This window comes from Schistocerca americana, chromosome 1 (genome assembly GCF_021461395.2).
Source record: "Schistocerca americana isolate TAMUIC-IGC-003095 chromosome 1, iqSchAmer2.1, whole genome shotgun sequence".
In the NCBI taxonomy this organism is placed as follows: Eukaryota; Metazoa; Arthropoda; class Insecta; order Orthoptera; family Acrididae; genus Schistocerca; species Schistocerca americana.
Genome location: NC_060119.1, coordinates 345,746,869 through 345,774,388, shown reverse-complemented (window position 1 = coordinate 345,774,388; position 27,520 = coordinate 345,746,869). Strand labels below are relative to the sequence as shown.

Here is a 27,520-nt window from a genome sequence, read left to right as displayed (position 1 = left end):
TCCTTACTTTTGTACAGACTAATAATTTTTTGACCAAAGAAACATATCCAGACCAAAAACATTGCTGGCCTGAAAAATAGATACCTGAAGATAGCATCTGGTGTGGAATTTGCCCCATGCAATGAAGTATTATAATGTTGTGTCTCTGGAACATTTAAAGTTTTTTGTGCTCTATAATTTTTTTTTTTATTAAAGTGATAACCTGTGTTTGGACATGCCTATCCAAGTTTGTTTGAGGTAACTTTCAAATTTTTTTTATTACAATTAAGAATTTTTACAAATTTTTGACATATTGAGGCTTTATACCCCCCCTCCCCGGACCTTGCCTTTGGTGGGCAGGTTTGCGTGCCTCAGCGAACAGATAGCCGCACCGTAGGTGCAACCACAATGGAGAGGTATCTGTTTAGAGGCCAGACAAACGTGTGGTTCCTGAAGAGGGGCAGCAGCCTTTTCAGTAGTTGCAGGGCCAACAGTCTGGATGATTGACTGATCTGGCCTTGTAACATTAACCAGAATGGCTTTGCTATTCTGGTACTGCGAACGGCTGAAAGCAAGAGGAAACTACAGCCGTAATTTTTCCTGAGGGCATGCAGCTTTACTGTATGGTTAAATGATGATGGCGTCCTCTTGGGTAAAATGTTCTGGAGGTAAAATAGTCCCTCATTCGGATCTCCAGGCAGGGACTGCTCGAGAGGACGTCGTTATCAGGAGAAATAAAACTGGCGTTCTACGGATCGGAGTGTGGAATGTCAGATCCCTTAATCGGGCAGGTAGGTTACAAAATTTAAAAAGGGAAATTGATAGGTTAATGGGAAATGGTAAAGTTCGGTGGCAGGAAGAACAAGACTTTTGGTCGGGTGAATACAGGGCTATGAATACAAAATCAAATAGGGGTAATGCAGGAGTAGGTTTAATAAGGAATAAAAAAAATAGGTGTGTGAGTAAGCTACTGCAAATAGCATAGTGAACGCTTTATTGTGGCCAAGATAGACACGAAGCCCACGCCTCCTACAATAGTACAAGTTTATATGCCAACTAGCTCTGCAGATGACGAAGTAATTGATGAAATGTATGATGAGATAAAATAAATTATTCAGATAGTGAAGGGAGATGAAAATTTAATAGTCATGGGTGACTGGAATTTGATAGTAGGAAAATGGGGGGAAGGAAATGTAGTAGGTGAATATGGATTGGGGGAAATAAATGAAAGAGGAAGCCGCCTGGTAGAATTTTGCACAGAGCATAACTTAATCATAGCAAACACTTGGTTCAAAAATCATGAAAGAAGGTTGCATAAATGAAAAAAGCCTAGAGATACTAAATGGTATCAGATAGATTATATAATGGTCAGTTGTTTTGAGGGGGTGGATTCACTTTGGAACCAGTGTTTTCAGGCACCCATCATTTCATGTGATATATTTGACAGCAATAGTGCATTTTTCGTAGACAGAAGCCTTCATCTCAAAACTTCCATGAACTCAAAATGCCTAAAACAAATTGTAGTCCTAAATACCAACAAAAGTGCACCTGAAATTTAATAAATTTTGTTTCACAGCTACGTACTGTTCCACTGGGTTCATTTCGATAAAACACGTAAAAGCAGTAGTACAAACTCAAATGTGTGTTACAATAACTTAGATTACCCACTTTCGTGGGCAGTGATCTCAATATTGGCACTTAAAAACAACCTGTGTCATAATCTCCTTCAGTCATGTAGCAGCATCTCCATGCCAGTTGTTGCTTTGAACACTGTGACTTGACTGCTATGTTGCACTACATTTGCAGAAGTTCCTCAGTTTACCACTAAAAACCTCTGTTTTACAATAGCATCAGTGGTTTCAAGTGAAGGCTCATTTACATATATAAGCTTGCCAGTGTAATTTAACATGTTGAAATATTTCTGTTTTTAGGTCTCCTTTTATAATTAGCAGATGAAACAGAAGACATATCTGTGGCACTTTGTAATTGTGTACTTCCAACAGATATATTTCCCTCCAGATTCCATTCATTCATCGTGGTATTGGTTTTATCATATTTCATTTTTAGGCCAAGTTCAGAGCAGATTGGCACAAATTCACTAACCAGTATTTGAAGTTCTTGTATACTATTTTCAAATTTACATCATCATCAGTGAATTTCAGGTTATTTAATATCTTTCCCAGAATTTCGATTCCCTTTGTTTTCCAATCTAATTTTGACATTGCTTCTTTGAGGACTGCTGAAAATAGTTTTGGACGTATACTATCACCTTGTTCTACACCCTTTTCAATGGGAAATTCTTATTTCCCACCCAGCTACATTCACAAACGTTGTGGAAGTTTTGTGTATGTTGTACAAGATATTAATATTGACTTGTTCTATTCGTTGCTCCTGTTAGAGAGACTCACACCACTGTGTGACTGATCCAATCAAATGTGTTTTCAAAATCTATGAAGGTAAGGCAAAGAGGTAGGTGGTATCATTAGTTCCATTAATTGTTTTGTGTAGAGTGAGGGTATGATATTCTTTTAAGCAGTGGTCGGAACCCAGCTTGCTCAATAGATTGGACCAGGTCAAGTGTAGTGCTCAGTCTGGTATTCAGAATTCTAGTAAACACTTGGCACAGTATGTACAGGAGGCTGATAGGGCGATAGTTCTTTATATCTTTAGTACTGCCTCTCTTATGTATCAGGATTATTTTGGCTTTATTCCAATCTCATGGTAATTTCCCACTGTGCCAACAACTTGGAAATATTTTAGCCCAATGCCTTACAGATTCATCATACATCATCTTCAAAATATCGACTTTGAGATCATTGCCACTTGGAGTGATGAATTGTCTACGATTAAAATATCATCATTGACTTTACTATGCAGGTTACTATAAAAATTCTTCATATCTTCAAGTATTTCTTCCTTATCTGTAATTTGGCCTTGGTCTACGTCTGATTCTTTCCAATCATAAGCTTCTGCTTGACCATCTTCAAATTAGATTATTTATTTTCAAGACTGGCTTTTAGTATATTCTCATCACATGTCTTGATGTCCTCTTTCATGCTCTTGCTTTGAGCCTTGCACAGTATGTGTATTCTGTCTTATCTTTGTTTCTACTTTCATTTTTCTTCTCTTATCATATTGTGTGTTAGCTTCTTTGGCTGGTTTTGAGATTTGTACAAGTCAGCCACTTCTTCAGCTGTTGTGATTAATATGTTTGTTACTACTTCTGCATCATTCCGTTCTTGACATCTCTCTTTCCGTTCTTCAAGATTTTTGAAATTTAAAATTTTTCGTTTTTCTTTAGTTAGTTTCAATCTTTCATCTTTTGTATCTTTCATCTTTTAAATCTTGCTCTTATTAGTCAATGACTACTAACACAGAAAAGTAACAATGTTCTGGAATTCTTTTGTTGAATTAAATAGAGTTTTTTCAAAATGAAGCTTCTGATGTGTCTGAAAAAGGAAATATGTTACCAGTTTTGACTTGTGACAATGACACATCGGTTTTTAATTTGAAAAATTTTCAAAATTGAAGGATTTTCTCAGTGAGCAATGGGGAATTACGTGAAGAGACAAAAAAGCAAACAAAACAAGGGGCAGAGTGGACTATAAATGCAATTATGACTGGAATGAAAATTAGGTGGAGGAGGGTGGGATGCAACGTGAGGCGAACATATAATACTTAGACCCAGAAAAATCTTTGCTGGCTTCCAAGAGATGCTAAAAGACTGAGATGATACTTTTTTTTCTCAATTTCTGTTTAGGATTTCAAGTGAGTCTCTTATTAGGGAAACGAGCATTGGGTACAGATGTGGGAATCCTACGATGCTGCCTCGGACAATATTCTAGCTTGCTTTCCTGTGGACAATATTCTAGCTTGCTTTTGTGTTGTTTTTCTGTGGCTTACAAAACATTGAGTATATGCCTGTTTGGTATTGGTGCTTATGATGAATGCAAGTACAGAACTGTAAGAATAAGATGGAAGCTGTCATTAAACTGAAGGTTGGTTTGACACCACAGTGCTTCACCAGGTATGGCCCTGTTAGAGGTGGTAAGCCATTGCCTTCCTCTGACCTTTCAACTGTCTTATGTAATTAGTCATAAGGGTACCTACAGTTTAACGTGGACTCCAAACCACACACCCACACACTCACACGTGCACACAGTGCTTGATTTGGAGAGAAAAAAAAAAAAAAAAAAAAAAAAAAAAAAGGGATTCTAGTACTGTGATCTCCCAGGGGGTGTTGTTTAAATTTAGACTTCTTAAAATGTTATTTTAATGTTTTTCTGAGCTTTTTAAAAGTGTAAATACAAGATTTGTTTTACATCATTTAGACAAAAGCAGAAGATCTATCATACCACCTCTCAAAATCTGCAATTCTAATCCCCCCCCCCCCAATCAGAGGTATCGATTTGGTGCACAGTCACAAATCCAGCAAAAAAGAAGAAGAAAAGAAAAATTATATGTATTCAATAAACTTATATTATGCAGAATATATTTGTGACATGAACTATCAATATTTTATACTAAAATATTGATAAATTTTTATATTTGTTGTTATTATTATTTTTCTTTCTTATCTTTTCTTTTTTTATGATTCTTTGGTTTTTTGTTGGGAAATTATTGCTGTTGGTTGTTCATTTTTAAATCTGATTTTTGAATGGAGAAATTAGACGAGTTACAAATCGAAAACCTTAGTTATCCACTGTACTTTACAAAATAAGGTTGGAAATCGGCATTGTACCTTGGCTGTGGACTAGAATGGCTTGTGGCAAAGCACTTATGTTCAAATTGCTTTCGTTAATTTAGTGATAGTTGGTAGCAAAAAATTGATCTTGTTAGAAAACGCACTAATGTCCAGGAAATTACTTAATTGTCTGAATAATGTTTATAGACATACTGTATCTGAAGCAAACTCTCCCACAAACAATTGAGCCAGAATTCTTTGTCTTTCTGAAGAATCTCACACCGAGAGATGTCACGCTCCATGCCATTGAAGAAGGGTCTGTTTGTTTTCCAAGGTAAAATTCCTGATTATGTTCATTTAAAATATGTAACTAAATTTTGAGCAATGAACTAAGTTCATTTATAACTGTTTGGGTGTCTTTTTATCTTTTAAATAGTTAAATCGCAAGCTGCCAGTAAAACTGATTTAAAAAAAAAAAGGAAAAATGTAAACCAAACCTGATAAATAAATACTTAAATCTTCAAATACACCTTAATATTACTATTATTTGTGTGCTAGAACAGCTGAACATTGTACATGCCCATTAATGACAGAAGATATAACATTCTGTTGAGGAAAATACACGCACACCAAGAAAATTATTTATGAGACAAATTGTGATAAGAAATGAACAATTTTATTTGTTCATAAAATTCATTTGCCTTTCAGGGTACTTCTCTAATAAGTTACAAAATCTTAAAATGCGTAGAACACAGGTTGTTTCATTTCAGAAATGGAATCTTGTTAAATTTATTTTAAATAAGGCTTTATGTTTTGGGAATTAAAGTGGTACATCCCTGTTTTGTACTGTGAGGTATGGGACTGAGAAGTTGTGTTTATCCATTGATTCACAGTTAGTTGTCTTGTAATCACTGATGGTTTGTCAGTCTATCATCTCTTCATGTTAGATTGGTTAGCAGTTGATTTCTCATTTTAATGTCGAAAATTCTTTTGCCTGCCTATACCAGAATTTTGGATCCTCACTATATGGTACTGCAGAATGCAATTGAGGTATTGTCTTCAGAGTAGAAGATCTTAATTTCTTTGATTTTGGTTTATAAACATTCAAGTATCTAATGTTATATGAGCATAGTTTAATCAAAGTGTGATGTCTTGTATTTTCAGTTACATTTATTAGTTTGTTGAGGAGATATAAAACAAACCTATGGACTTCTTGTTACTATTTTCCTGCAAAATGCATTTGCGCTATAGCGTTAGAAGTGTTCAATATTTCAGTTTGCTGAACATTAGTAAAAAGGAAAAAAACTCTAAAAGGAGAACAGTTTTTTTACCTTCTTATTGATGAGACTTCCGTATATTGGATAATAGCCAAAACTGACACCGTCACAAAATCATTTGACCAAGCAAGGTGGTACAATGTCTAAGACACAGGGATGTGTTTTATGCAAAATGAGTTAAAATTTTCATTTCTTTGTTTCCTTAAATCCATCTGGCAAATAAAAGCCATAATAGAATACTGGGAACCATCATTGTCCGGTTCAGGTAATGCTCAACCATTAATGATTTTGACAACAGTTTGAAATCTGTTCTTCCTCCATTCATTCTTGCTGTCATTTGTACCAGTTTTACACCATCTTAAATCACTATAACATATTTTAAACCTTTTTATGGTGTTCCACATTGTTGGAAATAAATCTTGGCATATCTTCTCCTGGACTCACGTTGTGATGGTCTCTTCAAAAAGGAAACCAAAAAACATTTTCTTCTGTATGCGAAGCTCAACTGAGGTGACAAATATTACAGTACTGGCCTTGACCAAAGATGCTGTTGCAGTTATCATTTCAAGAACACTTCCATGAGTTTTGTGGAGACGGTGTATGTAATTTTTTTCTCTTTAGCATTTCTTATCGTATCCTGTTGTGTGTACACTGCAGGTAGTCCAGCAAGAAATTGTGTGTTTATTTCCATAAAAAAATAAAACATTTTTGGAGTGTGCATCCATCCATTCATTCATTCATGGACAAGCTCAGTTTAGCAGCTTTCTGGTATCAATGGTTAGAACCTTCTGTTGTTTTTCATTGGTGCTTGCGATTCTTCATTTACATTGTAAAAAGCTGCAAATTAGCATCTTACATAATTGCCAAGTAAATTGTTGCTTTGGGATAAGCTCTTATTGTTGCAAATATGCTGATGAGTTGCTGTCACCTGTCACTACAACCAAATTAATGTATTGATGACTGTTGAAGGATAAGTGTGGCAAGTATAAAGAACAGTACAAGCTGAGGCTGATTTATAAAATCATTTCCTTCAGTGCTACTGGAGCTTTGCAACCCATAATCCATAAATTTAAAACGTTTGTGTGATTGGAGGCCAACAAGATAACATATTAAAATCACTAACCATTCTTCAATGAGAAGTGTTTGTTTTGTTTGGTGCTTTGAATTTAGTTCTGTAGTTTTGTTTATTAAAATTTGACCTTTCTTAACAATGTAGTATGTCTGTAATTCATTTGTGATCCATACCCTCTCTTGTAATTGCCTCGCTGGTTGTTCCATTAGTACACATAAATGATTAACAAATCTAATGCTTCAGATGCTGCAGCGAGTTGATAAATATTTTTAAGTCTGCTACATGCACTTTCCAATTCCAGAGTCCCATTACTTCGGCTTGAGGGTCCCTTGATCATCGTTCAGTTATTAGAAACAACGTTACTCACTCTTGTCAATTATGCAAGGTAAGCATATTGCACTATTTCTGTCTTTGCTCGTTTACTGTTAAATTGAATTTTGAACAGCAGCAAATTGCAATAATATCATAAAAAAGGCTAAACACCTTTTCTCTTCATAAAATTACAAATTATGTGCTTGGATGTGAGGCTGGCGAAGTTTTTTAATGATAGAGAAACACTGCAGGACAAACAGCTGTGTTGTGATTCATCTGTTTACTACTGCATTATTCTTTCAAACTTCTTTGGCTATTGGAAAAAGAGTTTTTTGAAAGTAAAATGTGGATATAATAACTAACTAGCTCGATACATAATGTTGGAGTGACACTACGTACTCCACAGAATAATAGACATGTAACTTTTGTTTAAGTAATTTCTTATACATGTTATGTTTGTTTAAGTACCTTATCAACAACATCCTGCTTGAGGGCAACCTTCTGATTGCAAAGTTTTCATAAGTTCGAGACATTTATTGTGTAGCATTTCTTCGACTGGTAATGGTGTCGCATTCATCTGCATTGTATTATCAAAAGTCTCCAGACATACTTTAAGTATTTGGTGTTATTGAAAGAATATATGATGAAAAATCTAATTTTAAATTATAGCCTTATGGCAACTAATGCTGCCCGCTATCGAATGGCTGCAGGGAAGAACATCACACTACTAGAGTTTGGATTAAGGCGAGCTCAGGGACCTGATGGCGGCTTGTCAGCATCAAAATACTCATACGTTGGTAAGTACAGTAAACGTAACTATTGTATTGTCTTAGTTTTACTACTAGTCGTATAATAATTGGTTGAGGTCAAGGGACCAACAGGATGGAGCCTTGTATGTTGGAATGAAGAGAAGTGAAAAAGACATCTGTAGTTCAAAAAGTGAAGCCTGGGAGGGGGGGGGATAAATGTAAGGAAGTTGATTGATGTGGAGAGGCAAGAGAGGGGGGGGGGGGGCATAAGTCATGGCAGTATGGAAAATGCTTGTAGGACTGGGAGAAGAGGTAAAAGAAAGAGCAAACCAGCCAATCGTTAGTCTGGTAGAGTGGGACAAACATTTTAAATAGCTACTAACAGAAGAAAGGATTGAGTACAAAGGAAATAAAGTGGGAGATGAGAGAGGATCGGGGAGGTGAAGAAATTGAAAAAGTAACCATGAAAGAGGTACAAGAAGGTGGCTACACAAATGATAATCTGGAAATGATCAGTGCCTGGAAATGTACCAACAGAATTTTTGAGGTATGGCCTAGGCAGAATTATCACAAGTTCAATTAGCAGACTGTATACAATGATTTTAAAATGATAAATTGAGCAGGTTATAACTAAAGTAGAAGAACAAAGTAGATTTCAAAGAGACATTTCATGTGTAGACAACAACTTTACACAGAGGAAAGGATTCTAAGCAGTCATTTGGTTTCCATAGATATTGAGAAAGCACGTGACACAGTGCTACTAAATATGTATAGTTTGAGGTACTGGGATCAGCAGAACTGCCAAAAATTTATCTAAGAAGTGTTGTAAATCTCTTAAGTCAGCAGAATGTGTCATTAAAGTGGGGAAAGAAATTTATAGAGAGGTCATTAGAATAACTAAAACACTGAAACAAGGCTGCTACCTGTCTCCCATGCTCTTGTATGTGTAGAAGACACCAAAATTCAGTGTAGAAACTGCATAGGCATGGTGTTGAAGTAGGGGACCAATGCATGTACACACTTTTCTATGCTATGGTTGTTGCAGCAAACAAGGAAGAGGGCATATCTTACATGTTCAGGAAGTTATTGGAAGGATATAAAAAATGTGGTTCGAAAATTAATTTTGAAAAGGCAGAACATCTATGTTGCAGAGAGGAGGGAAGTAACTTAAATGTTTGGGACATCAAATTAAAGTGTGGAGCTTAAGTGTCTGGGTAGTATCGTATCACATGATGAAAGATGTGACAGATATCCAATAACAGATCAGGCAGGGGAGGACTGCTACCCAAAAATTGAACACTGTACATTGGTCCTCAGAAATGAGTTTAAAGGTTAAAATGTGACTATACAAATCCATTGTGGAACTAATAACAAATTTTAGTAGTGGGTATTGGGAACTCATGGAAACTTGTAAAAAGAAGCTTAGAACTTTTAGAAATGGACAACTTAAGAAGAACATGTAAAATTTTGTAGCTTAATCCCTTAAGAAATGAAATAAGAGAGAGAATGCAGACTCATTATAGTATATAGAATGGAAGAAAACAGATGTCCAAAGAAAGCAGTTTCATAGCAGGAGGAAAAGGACAACTAAAAGGTTGGCTAAGAAATATCCAAGAAACTTTGTAGAGAAGAGGAATAGAAGGGAATGAGGAAGAATGGTAAGATAAAGACATTTGTCAACAGAGATACTGGATGCAGTGACAGCTGTAAGACATCCACAACAAGAAGAAAAATAAATAATTAAAATAAACAGTGTTAATGTTTATTAACAATTCTGTCAGTATTTGCAGTATTTATAATAGGTGACTAGTTTCAAATCTTGCAGATCCACACATGCATCTTATCCAGTCAAAATCATTTTTGACTTGGTAAGAGGCACATGTGGATTGTGGCATTCATTCTGTAAACATTTATAAAGCATGTGTTGCCACTATGATGTTTATTATTAAGGTCAGGCACTGTCAGTGCAGCCTCAGTAGGCCAAGCTTCAAATGAACTTGTTAACGTTTGAAACTAGTTGTCTAATATAAATACTGCAACTGTTGAGAGAATCATTAATAACCACTTTAAAAAATTTAATAAAGTTGCTGGTTGTCTATCAACAAAATGTTGAAACTGGGAAAAAAAGAACACAAGATTGTAAGTTTTTTTTTAAATTTTGTGGTTGTAGACATATAGGTCTAATTGTGTGCAGTAAATATGTGATAGAAAGTTATGGAATTAATGAGTTGGCGAGGCATGGTTTAGAAAGTTTACCTGTATTTGCGAAGCAGCACATTCAAAATTCAATTCAACAATCTGGATTAACTTTTAGTACAGGTTCCACTCGATTTTTGGTTATTCTTTCTCCTTTTTTCCTGAGCTAGTATTCCATCTAGAGTGATCTAAAGGTACTGAAGTACATACAGAAAGCAACTGCTGTCAGGGCAAACATACATTTCTTAATCCCCCCCCCCCCTACACACACAAACACACGCGCACACACACACACACACACACACACACACACACACACACACATTATTGGAGAATATTCATCCAGACAGCCAGCCTTTGCTACTGAAGGAAACTATTAAGACTATATGTAATTTTTGTAATGAGGAATTACTGAGAAAAGGCTTCAGTTTACTTTTCCAGATTGTCTTTTTTCCCGGCTCATCCAGAAGTTACGTGGCCAAGAGGATATTTTATAATTAGTTCATTTATCCAAATTATGTTTAGTCAGTCAGGCTTATACCCCTCTATGAAATAGGAAAATTTAAGCAACAATAATAATGTTTTCAGTGCCGTTGCCACAAGCTTCCATAAACAGCAACACCCTCTGTAATTCCCATACAAGGGATTTTTGTGCCATATAATCATTGTTAATCATGTAATGGTACCACTTTACACCTAGTACAGAGTCCTCCTTCTCACTTCCCTCTTCCAGCGATATTGATTTACCTTCTGCTGGTGCATGGTACAGGGTGACACAGGGGTCAGCAAGGGCCGGTAACCTAAACTCCTCAGAATGTAAGACAAAGAACAAGAAAATAGTTGCATAGGTTCGTTACACATTTTTGTTGGATGTGATTTCACTGCACTTCTTTACTTATCCCAGTAGACTGTACTTCATAATGTTAGAAAACGTCCGCCCTTCCTATTTAAAAGTTTCAAAGCAACTTGTAACTGAATGCACTAAAATTCATAGTTATTTTTAATAAATGAATAAAGTTTTAATCTTAGGCAATTAGCATGATTTGAATATCTTACAGTATGAGGAAATTAAAGCTGAAAGACAATATCTACAGAAGTTATATTATTTATGAGATTTTTATAATGATATTTAACAATTAACAGCTCAGCATTCAGTGTGTGTTCTAGAACACCAGCTTTGTTGCCTTTTGAGTGTGCACTGTTTGTATGACTGTTGTTTCTTCATTTTCCTAAAGACAGTAAGGGAAATAAAGATATGTGTAAGGATTATATGCATTTAAATGTACTGTTTATGGCAATATTTGTAGGTATAGTGTTAAACACATTTGAAGTATGTAATTTGTGAAATGGAAGCATATATTGCAGTGTAGTGAACTTTTAACAAGCAGTCTTCAGTTTGTGACATGTGACACATTATGTAACTGATAAATATGAGCTGATCGTAGCAATGTGGTCTGTCATATGCAAGAAAACATAGCCTCCCACCACTGCTCTGAAAAAGACTTATACATACCTCAATCCTAATTACTACTCTTCATGGGGACTGTTGTTTTTCTGTTTATCAACATTAATATTTTCATCATTTATACCTGGACTACTTTTTGTGCCAAACATGAGATGTCATTGCAATATTTTTGTTTCTCTTGACATAAAAAGATGAGTCATTTTTGCTAAAGATTCTACGATTACCCTCTTGTTCTTGTTTGCATTTATCAGTCTTGAAGATTAAGCACTGATCTCACAGTCTTTCTGTAGTAACTGTATTTGTGGTCATTTCCCGTCCAGTTACCTTCAATTTTGCAGTTGCTTAAGTCTTTCATGACTTGATCCATCCACTGCAGGTCTTCCAAGAGGATACTGGAAAGTTGCACAGGTCACACCATTATTCAGGAAAGGTAGTAGGAGTAATCCACTAAATCACATGCTCGTATAATTATCATCGATATGTAGCAGGATTTTGGAACATATATTGTATTCGAACATTATGAATTACTTCGAAGAAAACTGTCTATTGATACACATCAACACAGATTTAGAAAACATTTTTCTTGTGCAACACAACTAACTCTTTACTCACATGAAGTGTTGAATGCTGTTGGCGAGGGATTCCAAATTTATTCTGTATTTTTAGATTTCCAGAAGGCTTTTGACACTGTACCACACAAGTGGCTTATAATGAAACTTGGTGCTTATGGAATATTATTTCAGTTGTGTGTTAGCATTTGTGATTTCCTGTCGGAGAGGTCACAGTTCATAGTAATTGACAGGAAGTCATTGAGTGAAACAGAAGTGATTTCTGGCATTCCCCAGGTTAGTGTTCTAGGCCCTTTACTGTTCCTTATTTATATAAATTGGGAGACAATCTGAGCAGCTGTCTTGGGTTGTTTGCAGATTACGCTGTCATTTATCGACTAGTAAAGTCATCATAAGATCAAAACTAATTGCAAAACGATTTAGGAAAGATATTTGTATGGTGTGAAAATTGGCAATTGACCCTGAATAACGAAAAATGTGAGGTCATCCATATGAGTGCTAAAAGGAAATGCGTTAAACTTTGGTTGCATGATAAATCAGTCAAACCTAAGGGCCATAAATTCAACTAAATACCTAGAAAGTACAATTACGAACAACTTAAATTGGAAGGAACACATGTAAAATAGTGTGGGGAAGGCTAACCAAAGATTGCGTTTTATTGACAGGACACTGGGAAACAGATTTACTAAAGAGACTGCCTACACTAGGTTTGTCCACCCTATTTTAGAATACTGGTGCGGGTTGTGGGATCCTTACCAGATAGGATTGATAGAGTACATTGAGAAAGTTCAAAGGAGGGCAGCATGTTGTGTATTATCATGAATAGGGGGGAGAATGTTACTGAAATGATACAGGATTTGGGGTGGTATAATTAAAACAGAGGTGTTTTTTCACTGTGGCGGAATCTTCTCATAAAATTAGGGAAATGTGAGCTTGCACCATAAGATACAGATGTTTGTTTTTTACGTTTGTTGTACCAGATTGGAGTAATAGAGAACCAATGTGAAGGTGGTTTGATGAACCCTCTTTAAGGCACTGAAATGTGTTTTGCTGAGTGCGCATGTATATGTAGATGTAGGTAGGTTGCTTCAGGTGTCCTCATCTTGAGTACAAAGGGGTTCTGGCATGCAAGACACTTGTTCAGCCCAGAAAAATTCTCACACACAAATTTTTCTGACAATCCATGTACTGTCATACATTTCTTGATTCTTTATCTTTCTCCAGCCATCCAAATTCTGAGCTAGACCAAAGGTCTTCCTCAGGATTTTTCATCCTAATTTTAATAGTTCCATGTTTATAGCTTTAAAGCTGAAGCTTTTCGTTACATATAACACGTTGGGAAGCATTACTGCATATATTCTTTTTTGTTTTGCTGGAGATGCTGTTTCATACCAAAATTGGTTTGGATGAATTCATAATCCATTATGTTTGCTTCAAATTTAATTTGTGCTTATTGAAACAAATGTTTAACTATATACAATAAACAAATCCTAAGCTCGCTGTGGGACATTGTGTTCCACTCCACTGATAAACACCGTCACTGGACTAGGTTCCTCAATTTCTCAACAGGTTGCTGCCTACCCTCTGTCTTTTCATTTTTAAAACCACATTGGCAAAATAACATCGCCTTATCATAATTCTGTGCTGATGACACATCCTGAATTTCTTTCCCTAGCATTTCAATTTTACCCGTCCTTGATGTACAGACTCATCCTGGGCATTCTTTTCCATTGTTTTCTTTCATTCCTGATTTCTGTCCTTAAATGGCTTGATTTCTCAGTAGCTGAAGTATTGATAGGTAGAAGGTGTGAACATGTAGAAGCATGTATGTTCCTTTTTGTAGGTTCCTGTGGGGTCCTGATTCTGATGCATGTACGCGTAGTGGCATCAACACAGTGAAATGCAGTTCACTCAGTGTGACAAAATTTTTTGGAGTTTTTTATGATTTTGTAACAGCGACATTAAATTTTTGAAGATTATGTTGCAAATAATCCTGGGTTTGATGTAGACTGTGATCAAGAAAAAATTTCAGTAAGTCTTATAATCCAGATTTCAGTTGAAAGTGCTTTTAGTACATTATTCCAAAGTGGTTTTATTTTCAAATATGCCTTTTTGTGGTAGGATTATAACAAGAAGATAGGCATCAAGTAACATCAAGGGTAAATAGTGGCAATACGAAGTGTTTTCAAAAAGAAACCGAACTTTTGCTGTATTAGCTTCACTGCTTATTGTACAACATTTTAAGCACTCTCCTCTTCAAAATAGTCCCGTCTACTGGCAGTACACCATTCCCATCATTTCTTCCAGTTTTTGAACACCTCCTGGGGCACAGGTTTCTCATTGCATTGTCCTGTATCTCATCTATGGTTTGGAAACAATGTCCTTTCAACATATGTTTCAGTTTGGGGAACAGGAAAAAGTCTGCTGGGGCTAGGTCTATAGAATATAGTGGATAGGGCACAATGGGCATCAGGTGTTTGCTAGATAGCTGCAGACAAGGAGAGATGTGTTATCTGGGGGCATTGTCATGATGCAACATCCAGTTCTAGTTTCCCACAATTCAGGCCTCTTCATGTGCACAGCATCCCTCATGCCCCTAGGATTCCCTTGTAGACTTCCTAGCTTGCCATCTGACCACGGGCCACAAATTAATGACGGATAATGCCTTCGTAGTAAAAAAAACGCAACCATACCACCTTGCTCTTTGACCGACTCTTGCATGTGCTTTTTCCTATTTTCATAAACATAGTCATTAAATATTTCTTTGTGTGACTACATGCTAATGCAAAATTACATCTAATTTTTCACTAATGTAAATGTTGTCATCTTTCAGTTTGATGGCACTTAGGTGGCTTGCTTGTCAGTGTTGCTGCTTATTTATTCAAGCAGTTTCTCATTTGCCCTCACAAGGCTGTGTGTACCATTTCTGAGCTTCCAGCACAAAAAAATGCACTGCATTTGTTATTAATGTCACGTTAGCACGTGTGAAAAAGAGAAACTTACTAACAACTTCTATAAAATAGTGACATTGTTCTTATGATTAGAAAGTATTTTCCGAAAGTATTTGTGTGGAGTGTATCCTTTTATGGAAGTGAAACATGGAAAATAGTGCAGGCAACAAGAGACTAGGTACTAAAGTGCGCGTCATTTATGTTGGCGGCCGAGTTTAGGTTCGTTCTGCGCATCTGATGTCACAAAACACAGTCAGCCAATGAACAGAGAACGACGTTGCCAGATCTCGACTGCAGTGCAGAGCATGGATGAGTGTCTTCAGTTTTAGAAATGCTCAGTCATAAATAAAGTAATAGAACAAAAGCAATGTCTTGTGGCAGACTTTCTTTTATAGAAAGTTTGGAAAAAGTAATCTTTATACCAATTGCTTCATATACTATTAATTAATTAAACCAAGCAAGCAATAAGACTCCTAATTCAGGTGATAGCAAGGAAAGGTGTTTGTATCAATTTCACGAACCGCTTTTTCGCAATAAAGAACAGCGGTAATTGTTTATTTCCTATTGCACTTCGACGAAGCGTGAGTAATTCATAGTCATACCAACAGTGTTTGCCAATATTTTGCGTTATGTGTTAGTCCTCATGGCGTTCATTAGTCAGACGAGCTGCGTTAGCGTAACGGTTAAGGTGTTGGGCTTCTACGCGAAAAGTTATGAGTTCAAACCTTGTGCAGTGCTTAATATTTTCATTATTTAAAAACAATATCGAAGTGCCTTACTTCACGAATTATATTCGTTTGAATGCAATTTTTTGAAATTTCTAGTGCTTTGTCTCTCCATTTACCCTTTCACTGCTGCAGACGCGTGCTCCCTGCATTCTGCGCTGTGCGCGATTTTGTCATCACTGCACTGCTCGCCTGTGCAGACACACTGTGTTCCCACTGCTTTGACACACTTATCATTCGATTTCACAAAAACTATTTGGCCCAAAAATTTGATTTTTACACGTCTTCTTGACTGATACGTTCCCCCCATAAATGACTTAATTTTGTTTCGATGTTCAACGCAGTTATTAAGCAGCATTAAATGTAGTAAACCATTGCACGAAATTTTGAAGAGTTTGCAGAGGTAGAAGTCCATAGCGTATACTTTCCGTATGGTCGATTTTAGTTGCCACAATGTTGAGAATGAAATGTGGACAAGGTACCTAAATTTCACATAAAATTTACTGTATAACAATATCTCATTTAATTTAAGTACCACAAAGGTGTCGTATGTAATATTGAGAAATATTCCCTCTTTCGCGACTGTAATAAAAGTTTTATTTACACCGGACGTGTTTGGCTTTATTTTAAAGCACTTCAATCAATGAAAGGTATGGCACATACACAATGGTACTCATGTTCTCTTTCTTCTTTTTGTTCCACAGTCGCAGTTTTACCAATGGTACTAAAATATATTCCTCTTCTGCAACTGTAATAAGCGACTTATTTAGACCAGACGCGTTTCTCTCTTTTGAAGCATCTTCAGTGGACAGTATTTTGTCTCCTCCATTGCCAAGTCACTTTTCGTAGTTTTGTGCTGCGGTAACAGAATATTCAATGTTTGTGTTGGCTGATCAGTGTTTTAGTAAATAAATGATGTTTGTGTGTGCCACACACAAAAATTATATTTTACATAGCTCAGAGCACTTCACTGATAGACGGTATATTCAAGTCCTAATGTTTTTGTAAGTCCACAGTTTTGTTTAATGTATTTTGTCTACTTCCTTAGCTCAGTGTAAATAAAACTTTTGTTACAGTCGCGAAAGACTGAATATTTCTCAATATTACATACGACACCTATGTGGTACTTAAATGAGATATTGTTATACAGTAAATTTTATATGAAATTTAGGTATCTTGTCCACATTTCATTCTCAACATTGTGGCAACTAAAATCGACCATACGGAAAGTATACTCTATGGACTTTTACCTCTGCAAACTCTTCAAAATTTCGTGCAATGGTTTACTATATTTAATGCATAATAACTGCGTTGAACATCGAAACAAAATTAAGTCATTTATGGGGGGAAGATATCAGTCAAGAAGATGTGTAAAAATCTAATTTTTGGGGCCAAATAGTTTTTGTGGAATCGAATGATAAGTGTCAAAGCAGTCGGAACACGATGTGTCTGCACAGGCGAGCAGTGCAGCGCAAAGCATGCCTGTGTAGCGCTACATATATTCGACGGCAGAAGTTAGTTGTGGCGGCACCTACCAACATTTTTCAGAACTTCCGCTTACGTTGCACTTGATTCTAAGCCACAAGCGGTTTTTTGGATTACAAAAACCGGGTAAAAAGTGCGGCTTAGATTCGAGTAAATACGGTAGCTTTCTCAGCTTCTTCATATGCCAGAGTGAGCTATTTCTTCAGGTATCTGGTCTTTTCTCCTAACAAATCTTCAAATCTTCTACTTCCTCTGGTGAATCTAATACATCTTGCTTCCTTGTGTCCCTTCTGTTTCTGCTGCAATGGCTACTTCTTGAATTTTTTAAACATAATATGCAAAACAATTATGCAGGATAGTTTAGTAACCTAGTCCACACCATGCATTCTTTAAGATCACAGTTTTAATAACATTAATGGTACAAATACTCAAGTGCACCTTTCTTTGTGTCTGCTCTATTCCACAGCTACCAGGAGAAGAGAAAATACAGTTGCCTTTGCCTAGAAGAACAGTGAAACTACCACTAGATGCTAAATGGTTGGATGTCCACGAATCTTAATGGGATGTGGGGTTCGGAGCTTGTCTTCTCTGTAAAGTAAGATAGAAGGTAATCTGTGGCATCTCTGCTGAAAGAGCACAATGCTGGTGTAAGCACAAGTTTCTAGGAGCACACTGTTCATGAACATGGAGCAGACCACCCCTACTTGTTCGAATATTGATCCAACTACATCATCAATTATGATTGCAGTGGGCACGGGACTATAGGGATTCAACCATCAATCAATGGAAGAGTGTCAGCTCTTCAGGTGAATCATATTTTTGCTACACTAGATTGATGGTCATCTCCACAAACACTGTCATTGAGGCGAATGAAACGTGCAGAATGCCTCAGATTCTGGCTGGTGGAAGCTGTATTATGCTATGGAAGACATTCTCCTGTGTTTCCTTGGGACTTGTGGTAGTAATCAGACACATACTGACAGCTGTGAACCACCTTCATCCCTTCGTGCTTGATGTCTTCCTCCAATGTGATGTCATTTTTGAGCAGTATAATTGTCTGTGTCTCAGAGCTAGAAGGGGCTACAGTGGTTAGAGGAGCATTATAGTGAACTTGCATTAATGGTTCGATGATGAAATTCAGTGGGTCACTATTGGGCACCATCACAGTATACAAAAATCAGCTGCCCATTATTAATGTGAATTACATGATCTGTGCACAAACATCTGATGCCACGTATCTACCAACAAACTGTCGGATGCCAGGTCCGAAGAATTGGTGATGTATTTTGTTCCAAAGGTGAACATACATCTTGTTAAGTGGTGGTCCTATAATGTTTTGGCTCATCTGTGGATAAATGATGTTGCTGTGATGCTTTTGCCTTAACATGTGGTAATGTTTACCTTGACTTGTTCCACACCCTTGAAGGTTCTCCTTCCTGATGAGATCTACAGTACACAACAAATGAGTGAGTCTTCAGTTTTGACAGTGACTGGAGAAGCATTCAAAATGAATTATAGTTCTACATTGTTGGAGGACACTGGGGATAGTTGGGGGAAAGGATCAGCAAATAGCAAAATAGCTGTTTTGACATTCCATGCTTATGGTGAAATGGCAGTAGTTTTTAATTGCTTTGTCTTTTTTCATATTTACTTGCTACATTACATGTCATACAATTTTATTCAGAACTTCTGTATTTATTTTCTTAATGAGTGAGTGATAGCAGAATGCCTTTGCTTTGATATTAGCCACCCTTTTCACATAACTCATTCTTCCATTCAGCCTTCTGCTCACTCGGGAAGTGTAACTGCAGTTTTATGAATTCTTTTGCATCCGTTAACTACCTAGATGTCCTTATTCACAATTAGCAGCTACCAAAATTTTATTTACTATATGACTGCTTCCTGCGGATATTAGTTTGTTGTATAAACTAGAGAAAGGAGCTCCAGATACAATTATTGTTTGGCATTAATCATTTCCTTGCACTTTCCCTGGTTCTACTAGTCTCAGTGGTAAGTTAGTTTTTGAAGTAAACACTTGTGTTTTGTTTCAGGGGGTAATACTATTCAGAAATATGACATTATTTATTGATTCCTTTTCTATTTTGATTTCATTGTTTTTGTTACTCTTAAAGTAAAAAATGTTTCATATTTATATGGACATTCCATTAGGTGGATTTGATGGGACTAGCAATGTTCTGGCTGGCAAACTGTATGGCATCCCAGTAAAAGGAACACACGCACATTCATATGTAACATCATTTTCTGATGTGAATGAGCTCAAGAACAGAGTAAGTAACTTCATTATACATTTGCTTAAGTAAATAAAAAGACAAAGATAGATAGTGTAAGAAATGATAAGTCGCTCTTGATATTACAGTGCCTTGTAAAACATAATTCAGTAAATCAAAATCTAATACTATTTTTGTAGTTTTGCTCTTTGAGTCTCATAATCAATATCACTATTACAGTTCTTGGCTCATCGAACAACGGGCGTGAAGCATGACATGTTGCCGTTGTGTATAGAATGGAGAAAGAAATTATCAGCATTGCTCGATATCTCTGACAATGAAGCCTCTGATGGTGAAATGGCAGCACTTATCTCCTTTGCAATTGCATTCCCAGAGGGTTTCACAGCACTCGTTGATACGTATGATGTTAAGAGGTATCTTAGGGCGAGCTTGCCTTGCATGGGGAACACAGGCACAGCTTTTATTTGTTTTTGTCTGATGTCACTGTTACTTTTATGTGTTACTGAAACTACAGATCAGCTAAGAAAATCATAAAATTTGTGTTGTATGGTTTTGTCATTGTGAATGTTGCTATAGCACTTGAGAAATCATTTAAGTACTGAATTCTGATACATTAAAACTTGCTTTTTGTGCTTTTGTTAAAATGGATGTGGGAGAATTTATGGCTTGAAAATGGTTTCAAATCCTGTCCATACTAAAGTGAGGCATGTTTGAGGAGAGGAGGCAGGCTAGAAATGAACTGAAAACCTGAAAAGTGTTTCAGATATGTATGATAATTAACCGTTGTGTGAATATTACAACTGCATGCCAGACCACAGTTGACGTGAAGATGGTTCTCTGTTGTGCTGCGTCTTCCTTTCAGAGTTATTTGAGCACATAAACTCTTTCTGAGCAGGCCTTGGAAGGCCCAACAGTACCAACTGGCCACGTGTCATCTTCAGCCTACAGCATCATTGGATGCAGATATGGAGGGGCAAGTGATCAGCACACTGCTCTCCTGGCCGTATGTCAGTTTACGAGACCGGAGCCGTTACTTCTCAATCAAGTAGCTCCTCAGTTTGCCTCACAAGGGCTGAGTTCACCCTGCTTTCCAACAGCGCTCGGCAGGCCAGATGGTCACCCATCCAAGCGACAGCCTGACAGCACTTTGGTGATCTGATGGAAACCGGTGTTACCACTGCGGTATGGCTGTTGGCATTTGAGCACATACTTATAATTATTATTTGTGATTTTTAGTCATTCTAAAGATCTTCCTATCAGATTCTGTAGGATTTGTATTTCAAAGACACATTTCCTGCTGAAGGTTAACATTGCTACTGAGTTTAGCTATACGGGTAGTGTAGACTGGCTTTCACTTGAACATTTGCTCAGTTTTCTGGCAATATGATGAGTAGAGCGTTACTAGTTACAGCTATACATCAGCCAAAAAGGTTATTTTAAAACCACAGTGCTTTACCACATGTGGAGCTGAGAGGTCATATACATTTGCTTTCTCTGGCCTTTGAACTGACTGGCCCAGCCAGCTATAGGGGGGCATAAAGCTTAATGGACTCTGAACCATGATGCAGCTTAGCATTTTTCATGTATACAAATCACTGTTAGATGTGGAAGAAGGGATAAATGGCAATAGAAATCCTGGAACCATCTGAGGGCTGAACCCAGTCCTTTGGATTGTGGACTGACACTGATCTACTGAGCCACCAGACTAGATAATAGAGTTTATTCCACGTGGCATATATTTCCCTTTTACTATCTAATGTATTTAACCAAATTTGTTGTGAAAGCCTTTACTTTACATTAAATATGAGATGCAGTATCATCCAACATATGTATCCATAATCTGATAATCACATGAATGGAAGATGTCTTGTATAACTAGTTTTTAATAGAAGTTAGTCAGGGTTGACTCCGTGCAATTGACTTTTGTTTCCATTTAATAATTTCTTTAAATTTTCATCTGACAGTATAACTGCATTTTAAAGCTCTGTATGGTAAATTTCAGATTGCCAGATGGATAACAGCATCATCTTCAAACATTGTGTTAACAGATTTCCACCAGTCTTCTTCCCTTTGCCCAGAGACAACAATTACTAAACTTGTCACAATATTGCTCCAACCAGTTAATCATTTAAGAGGAAGCAATGTGTATTTGGGCGGCATTTTTTCATAAAAAGCAAGAATCGTCTACTTGTTATTTGATTGACATTGTGATTAAATGGCCTTAAGCTGTGAGTTTTGAACAATGTCCAGAGGTTTTTCTTTGCTTTTTGACGCCCTTATCAAGAATTCACAGAAAGTGAAATTTGATGTTTGCTGACAATACTGATTAAATAGGGCACTTAGCTCCACAGCACTTTGTAATGTAATATTCATTTGCTGTGCGAGTATGTTTTTTTTTTTTTTTAATTTTTTACTGAAATGATTAATGGTGCAATTTCTAATAAATTACAAGCAACACTTGCTACTCGTCCCTCTAGGTAAAACAGCTACACAAAACATTCTTACCTTAGTCACTGCTGATGTCCCTTTGAAATGGTTATTTTGTCCCTGAAGGAAATCCTGTAGGATAATAATGTGGGCTAAATCAGATTATTTTATGTTTAAGCCTAATGTTTATTTCAGAAATCTGCATATAGATATGTGAATGGTGGCCTTACACAGACAAAACTGAGAAATCAGTTGAACAGTGTTTAAACCAATATTACAAAATGTAATGACATACTGCAAGCAGACCATTTACACTCAGTAGCAAATCCAAATAAATATAAGCAAGCCATGCATAAACTCACAAAAAAGTACCAAAATGTTCAAATTTTTCTCTGCAAAATCTCTCTGAGATCACAGCGAAAGCTGAAGTTCATCAGTTGTCAGTGCTATCATGACAGTTGCCTAACAAATTCTACACAAAAAGCAGCAAATATTAAGGAACACAGATGGCTAAAACTGTCCAACAAAAATAAAGTTTGTGTGGCACAAAAGAAACAGTCACTAAAAGCCACATGAAACTCTCTAAGCTCTGAAATATTTCTAAGTGCCCAGCTCACAACCACCAGTAATTTTTTTTAAGTCCCACAGATGCTAACTTAGGCCATGCCATACTATGCTCTGGCTGTCCAATCTCACTCGACAATCTTACCTAATGAATGCTCACCAACCAAAGTCCCCATGCACAGCTTTGCTCACATCTTTAAGAATTTCGTTATGTGACCACTACTCTACTCAACTCATGTGTTTACAAATGACCACCATTCCAGTTTTGAACATTTATTTCACATTTATACATTTACCAGAACACAGAGTAAACATTGATGGTCAATGTTGGCATTGAGCTTGCCTCACCATCACAATTCATATGGTGTACCTAGTTTTCTCATAGCGTGTCTGTAAGACATTTTATGTACATTCCATATAATATCACAGTTTCTCCATAATCCGAGCCACTGGAACCTGTGGCTTTTCCACTCACCCAGCAAACAAACCTTGCAGTTCCACAGTCAGGATATTCGCCTGCTGACCAGACGTGCCTGGTTTGTGCTAACTGCCTTCCCATTTCCAGTGCTTCTCCACCTGACCAGTCAGACCACCCTGGTCCTGCGTGTCCCAACTAAATATATCTGTTCCGATGGAAAATTTTGTGAGGCATCCTCTTTTAATGTTACTAACCAATATATAATGGCTTTAGTGGGGATTAATTGCCAAGTAAAAATCCAGCAAAATAAATTGTACTGTTCAGTAAAATTTGCCTCTGGTCGTAATATGTATGTAGTGGCATATTTGAACGTTCAGGAGAACATTTTCCTTAGTGACATCAGTTTATTTGTTCTGAGTTAAACTATTGTTGGTGTAAAACTGCTGTTTATACCTGGTTTCGATTCCCAACACCCTTTGAGGCTGGGAAAAACTGTATTGGACATTGGGAATTGAGCTTGGCTATAAATAGCAGTGTGAGACCAACAGTAGTTTCCAGTCTAATTGGAGCCCAGGCAGTGAAGCCACACGACAACAAAACTCACAGCACTTTTGGGGGGGGGGGGCGGCGGGGGCGGGGGGGGGGGGCCTGGATCTGAAATACTGTGCATGAATTGGAAACAACAACTTGCCAGCAGAATACTCAGATGTACAAGTACACCGTTAATCAGTCACGCCGGGAAAACCTGAAATATTACTGTGTGTTTGTTGCTGCCCTCTAATGTGTTCACACATTTTCCTCTTGCTACTTTGAAGAAGTTGCTGTGGGCAACTTTATTTTTCACTAAATGTATCATTGTGTTCTGATAAAAGTAAAGGCAGTAAGCTGTTTTGATTAGCATGCATATTGTTTTCTCCTGTTAAACGTCTGCAAAAATTAAGACTGAAAGGCAAAGCTAATTTACACTCAATTTTTTTTTTTTTTTTTTAATGTAGTCTATGGAACATGCCTTACAAATTGACTGTTAGACACACACACTCATAGAAATGTAGGATTCAGCAGTTTTGATGGACTTTGTTCACTATCTCTAATTGAGGATTGGTGAACCATTGACCAAAGGAAATTGCATGGATAATAAGCTGATGGGAATAGAGAGAGTTACACCATGAAGCACAGTTCAACATTAATAACTTTGTGGAGATATTTATCACTTAACTGATACTAAATGATTAAGCCCTCATTCCATTTTGAACAATGACCATCATCGACATCAGACTGGGGTGTGACCTCCTCCCCCCCCCCCCCCCCCCCCCACACGCCCCCTGTTTGGAGTGAATACAATCTTGTATTCTTCAGATTGAGCGAGGAGACTCAGTGGTAAGCACCCGGGACTCTCATTCAGGAGGATGATGGTTCAAACCTGCATCCAGCCATCCTGATTTAGGTTTTCCGTAATTCCCTAAATAGCTGCAGGCAAATGCCAGGATGGTTCCACTGAAAGGACACAGCCTATTTCCTTCCCCGTCCTTCCCTGATCCGAGCTTATGCCTGTCTCTAATGACCTCTTTGTTGACGGAACGTTAAACACTAAAATCCTCCTCCTCGTATTCTTTAGGGTATGGAAGCGAACAGCTTCCAAATATCACCCTGACGAAATTCTGCCCTTGCTTGAAATGCATATGATGTCGGTTCATGAAGATTGCTGGTTGGAGGCTTGTATAAAAGTAAAATGTCTTCCCATTGCATCCTAGACATACATACATTGCAGGAAAAATCATTCTTTTGAAACACAACTAGCTCTCTATTCTCATGAAGTACCGAGCGAGATGGCGCAGTGGTTAGCACACTGGACTCGCATTCGGGAGGACGACGGTTCAATCCCGTCTCCAGCCATCCTGATTTAGGTTTTCCGTGATTTTCCTAAATCGTTTCAGGCAAATGCCGGGATGGTTCCTTTTGAAAGGGCACGGCCGATTTCCGTCCCAATCCTTCCCTAACCCGAGCTTGCGCTCCGTCTCTAATGACCTCGTTGTCGACGGGACGTTAAACACTAACCACCACCACCACCTCATGAAGTAATGAATGCTGTCGATACAAGATATTTTTAGATTTCCAGAAAGTTTTCTTATCAAATTGCTTGCCTATGGAGTATCATCTCATGTTATAAGGTCATCAGACGATCAAAGCAACTGCTAAATGACTTACGCAAGGTATCCGTATGCAACAAGTGGCATTTGACTCCAAATAGTGAGAAGTGAGATTACCCACGAGTACTAAACGAAATTGCTAAATTTCGGTTATGCAGTAAATCGCAATAATCTAAAAGCTGTAAATTCAACTAAATACTTAGGGGTAACAATTACAAATAACTTCAATTGGAATGATAATGTAGATAATGTTGTGGGGTAAAGCAAACCAAAGATTGCGATTTATTGGTAGAGTACATATAAAATGCAACAGATCGACTAAAGAGACTATATACATCATGCTTGTCTGCCCTTTTCTGGGGTATTGCTGAGCAGTGAGGGATCCGCATCAGAATGGACTAACAGAGGACACTGAAATTCCAAAGAAGGGCAGTTTATTTTGTATTATCGCAAAATAGGGGAGAGAGTCCAGCTGATATAATGCATGAATTAAGGTGGCAGTCATTAAAACAAAGGCATTTTTTGCTGCAGCAGAATCTTCTTGTGAAATTTCAATCACCAACTTTGTGCTCAGAACATGAAAATTTTCTGTTGGTCTCCATCTGCATAGCGAGAAATGATAGTCATAATGAGATAAATCAGAGCTCACACAGAAAGATTTATGAGTGTGGAACCGTAGAGAAATAGCTTGATGACAGTTCAATGAACCCTCTGCCATGCACTTAATAATTTTGAATTGCAGAGTAATCATGTAGATGTAGACGTAGATGATTGACAGGTCAGGAGACGAGTTATGCCAGTCAAGAATCCACATGTTCCTCATGGTGCTTGTGGTGTGAAGTGCAGTGTAGGATCTTACATTATCCTCCTGAAAAATGTCATTTGGTATGTTTGTTGTGAAGGGTATGATAACAGTGTTTAAATTCTGCCACTTATTAGCAGGCATGCAGCTTTATTTCAACAGTCCGATTGTCATTTCAACAGTCCGATTGTCATGATCAGTAATCCCCACACCATAATTCGAGGATTTGGAGAGGTATGGGTCTTGAGAATCTTTACTTCCTGTGATCTTTCAGCAAATCATCTGTGGACCTGTTGACATCAGTCTGGCTGGCACAAACAGAAGCGAGGCTCTTTGCTGAATTACTGAAGGTGGAGGATGAGATTAGTGTTAGTTGACAACGAGCTCATTACAAATGGAGCACAAGCTCGGATTAAGGAAGGATGGGAAAGGAAGTTGGCTGTGCCCTTTCGAAGGAACCATCCTGGCATTTGCCTGAAGCTGTTTAGGGAAATAACAGAAAACCTAAATCAGGATGGCCGGGCGCTGGTTTGAACCATCGTCCTCCCGAATGTGAATCTCGTGTGCTAACCATTGCACAACCTCTCCTCGTTGCTGAACGGCACCAAATGTCACCCAATGTCTCAGGTCACTTTTCCTCTACAAAATGCTAATTTTTTTTTCTGCGATATGGTGTCTATGGTAGACAATGCATGACAAATCAGTATACTAACTGTCAACTGCTACAGAAAATTGATTTCTAAATTTCAAATTTGGTGGAAGGGGGTGTAACAAAAGAAATTTTTTTCCAAACAGAAACGTATGGCAACAAGAATAAGGAAAATATCCTTTAGCTCCTTACCTTCTTTTTCTGTTTTATCGGTTTTTGCATATGTCTCAAGAAATTGGGCTAGAGTCCAAAAATGCATGTGGTAACTTGTTTCTATGTGTTGGAGTTACATACATGACATTGTTGTTTATTCTTTCACATCTCAGTTGCATGTGACTTGCTGTTGTCACAGACAAACACTCGGAGTTGATAAATGCTAAAATAAATAAATAGCAATTGAACAACTTTTTCTACATTTGTAAGTTGATATTCGAGGTTAATATTTGTCATGTTAAGCTAGTGGATTGTATTATGAAAAACTTCAATGAAACAAATTACTAAAAGTAAGACATCTTGTAACTGGTACAGGAGGAATAATAGTTTGTGATCAGCACACAAATGTCTTCCAGCATATCCTGCTGAGAGACTCGTATATTTAGTACATACTGCGCTTATGAGTGGTGGAAAGTTTGGGACAGAATATGAATGTCGACATTAGAATATATCACTGCATACCAGATAGAGGGGACATTGAACAACAGACTGACAATACTCAACTGCTGAATTTTGGCATACCTGCTCCTTCCCTCCCTCCCTCCCCTCCCCCCTCCCTCCCCCTCCTACCTCCTCCCTCCCCCTCC

The 27,520-nt window shown here is 37.4% G+C and overlaps 1 protein-coding gene across 7 annotated transcripts in view; it reads left to right on the top strand.

Moving 5' to 3' along the window:
- LOC124599187 (nicotinate phosphoribosyltransferase) overlaps positions 1-27,520 on the top strand; it is a 125,112-nt gene that overhangs the window by 6,942 nt on the left and 90,650 nt on the right. For 3 of the 7 annotated variants that reach the window (XM_047136059.1, XM_047136060.1, XM_047136061.1), the window contains exons 3-7: positions 4,936-4,997; positions 7,314-7,397; positions 7,994-8,121; positions 19,634-19,752; positions 19,933-20,126. In XM_047136059.1, the coding sequence (XP_046992015.1) occupies positions 4,936-4,997; positions 7,314-7,397; positions 7,994-8,121; positions 19,634-19,752; positions 19,933-20,126 (587 nt within the window). Of the gene's footprint in view, positions 1-4,870; positions 4,998-7,313; positions 7,398-7,993; positions 8,122-19,633; positions 19,753-19,932; positions 20,127-27,520 lie in introns of all 7 variants that reach the window. The other 4 variants (XM_047136055.1, XM_047136057.1, XM_047136058.1 and 1 more) reach the window with 2 other exon arrangements.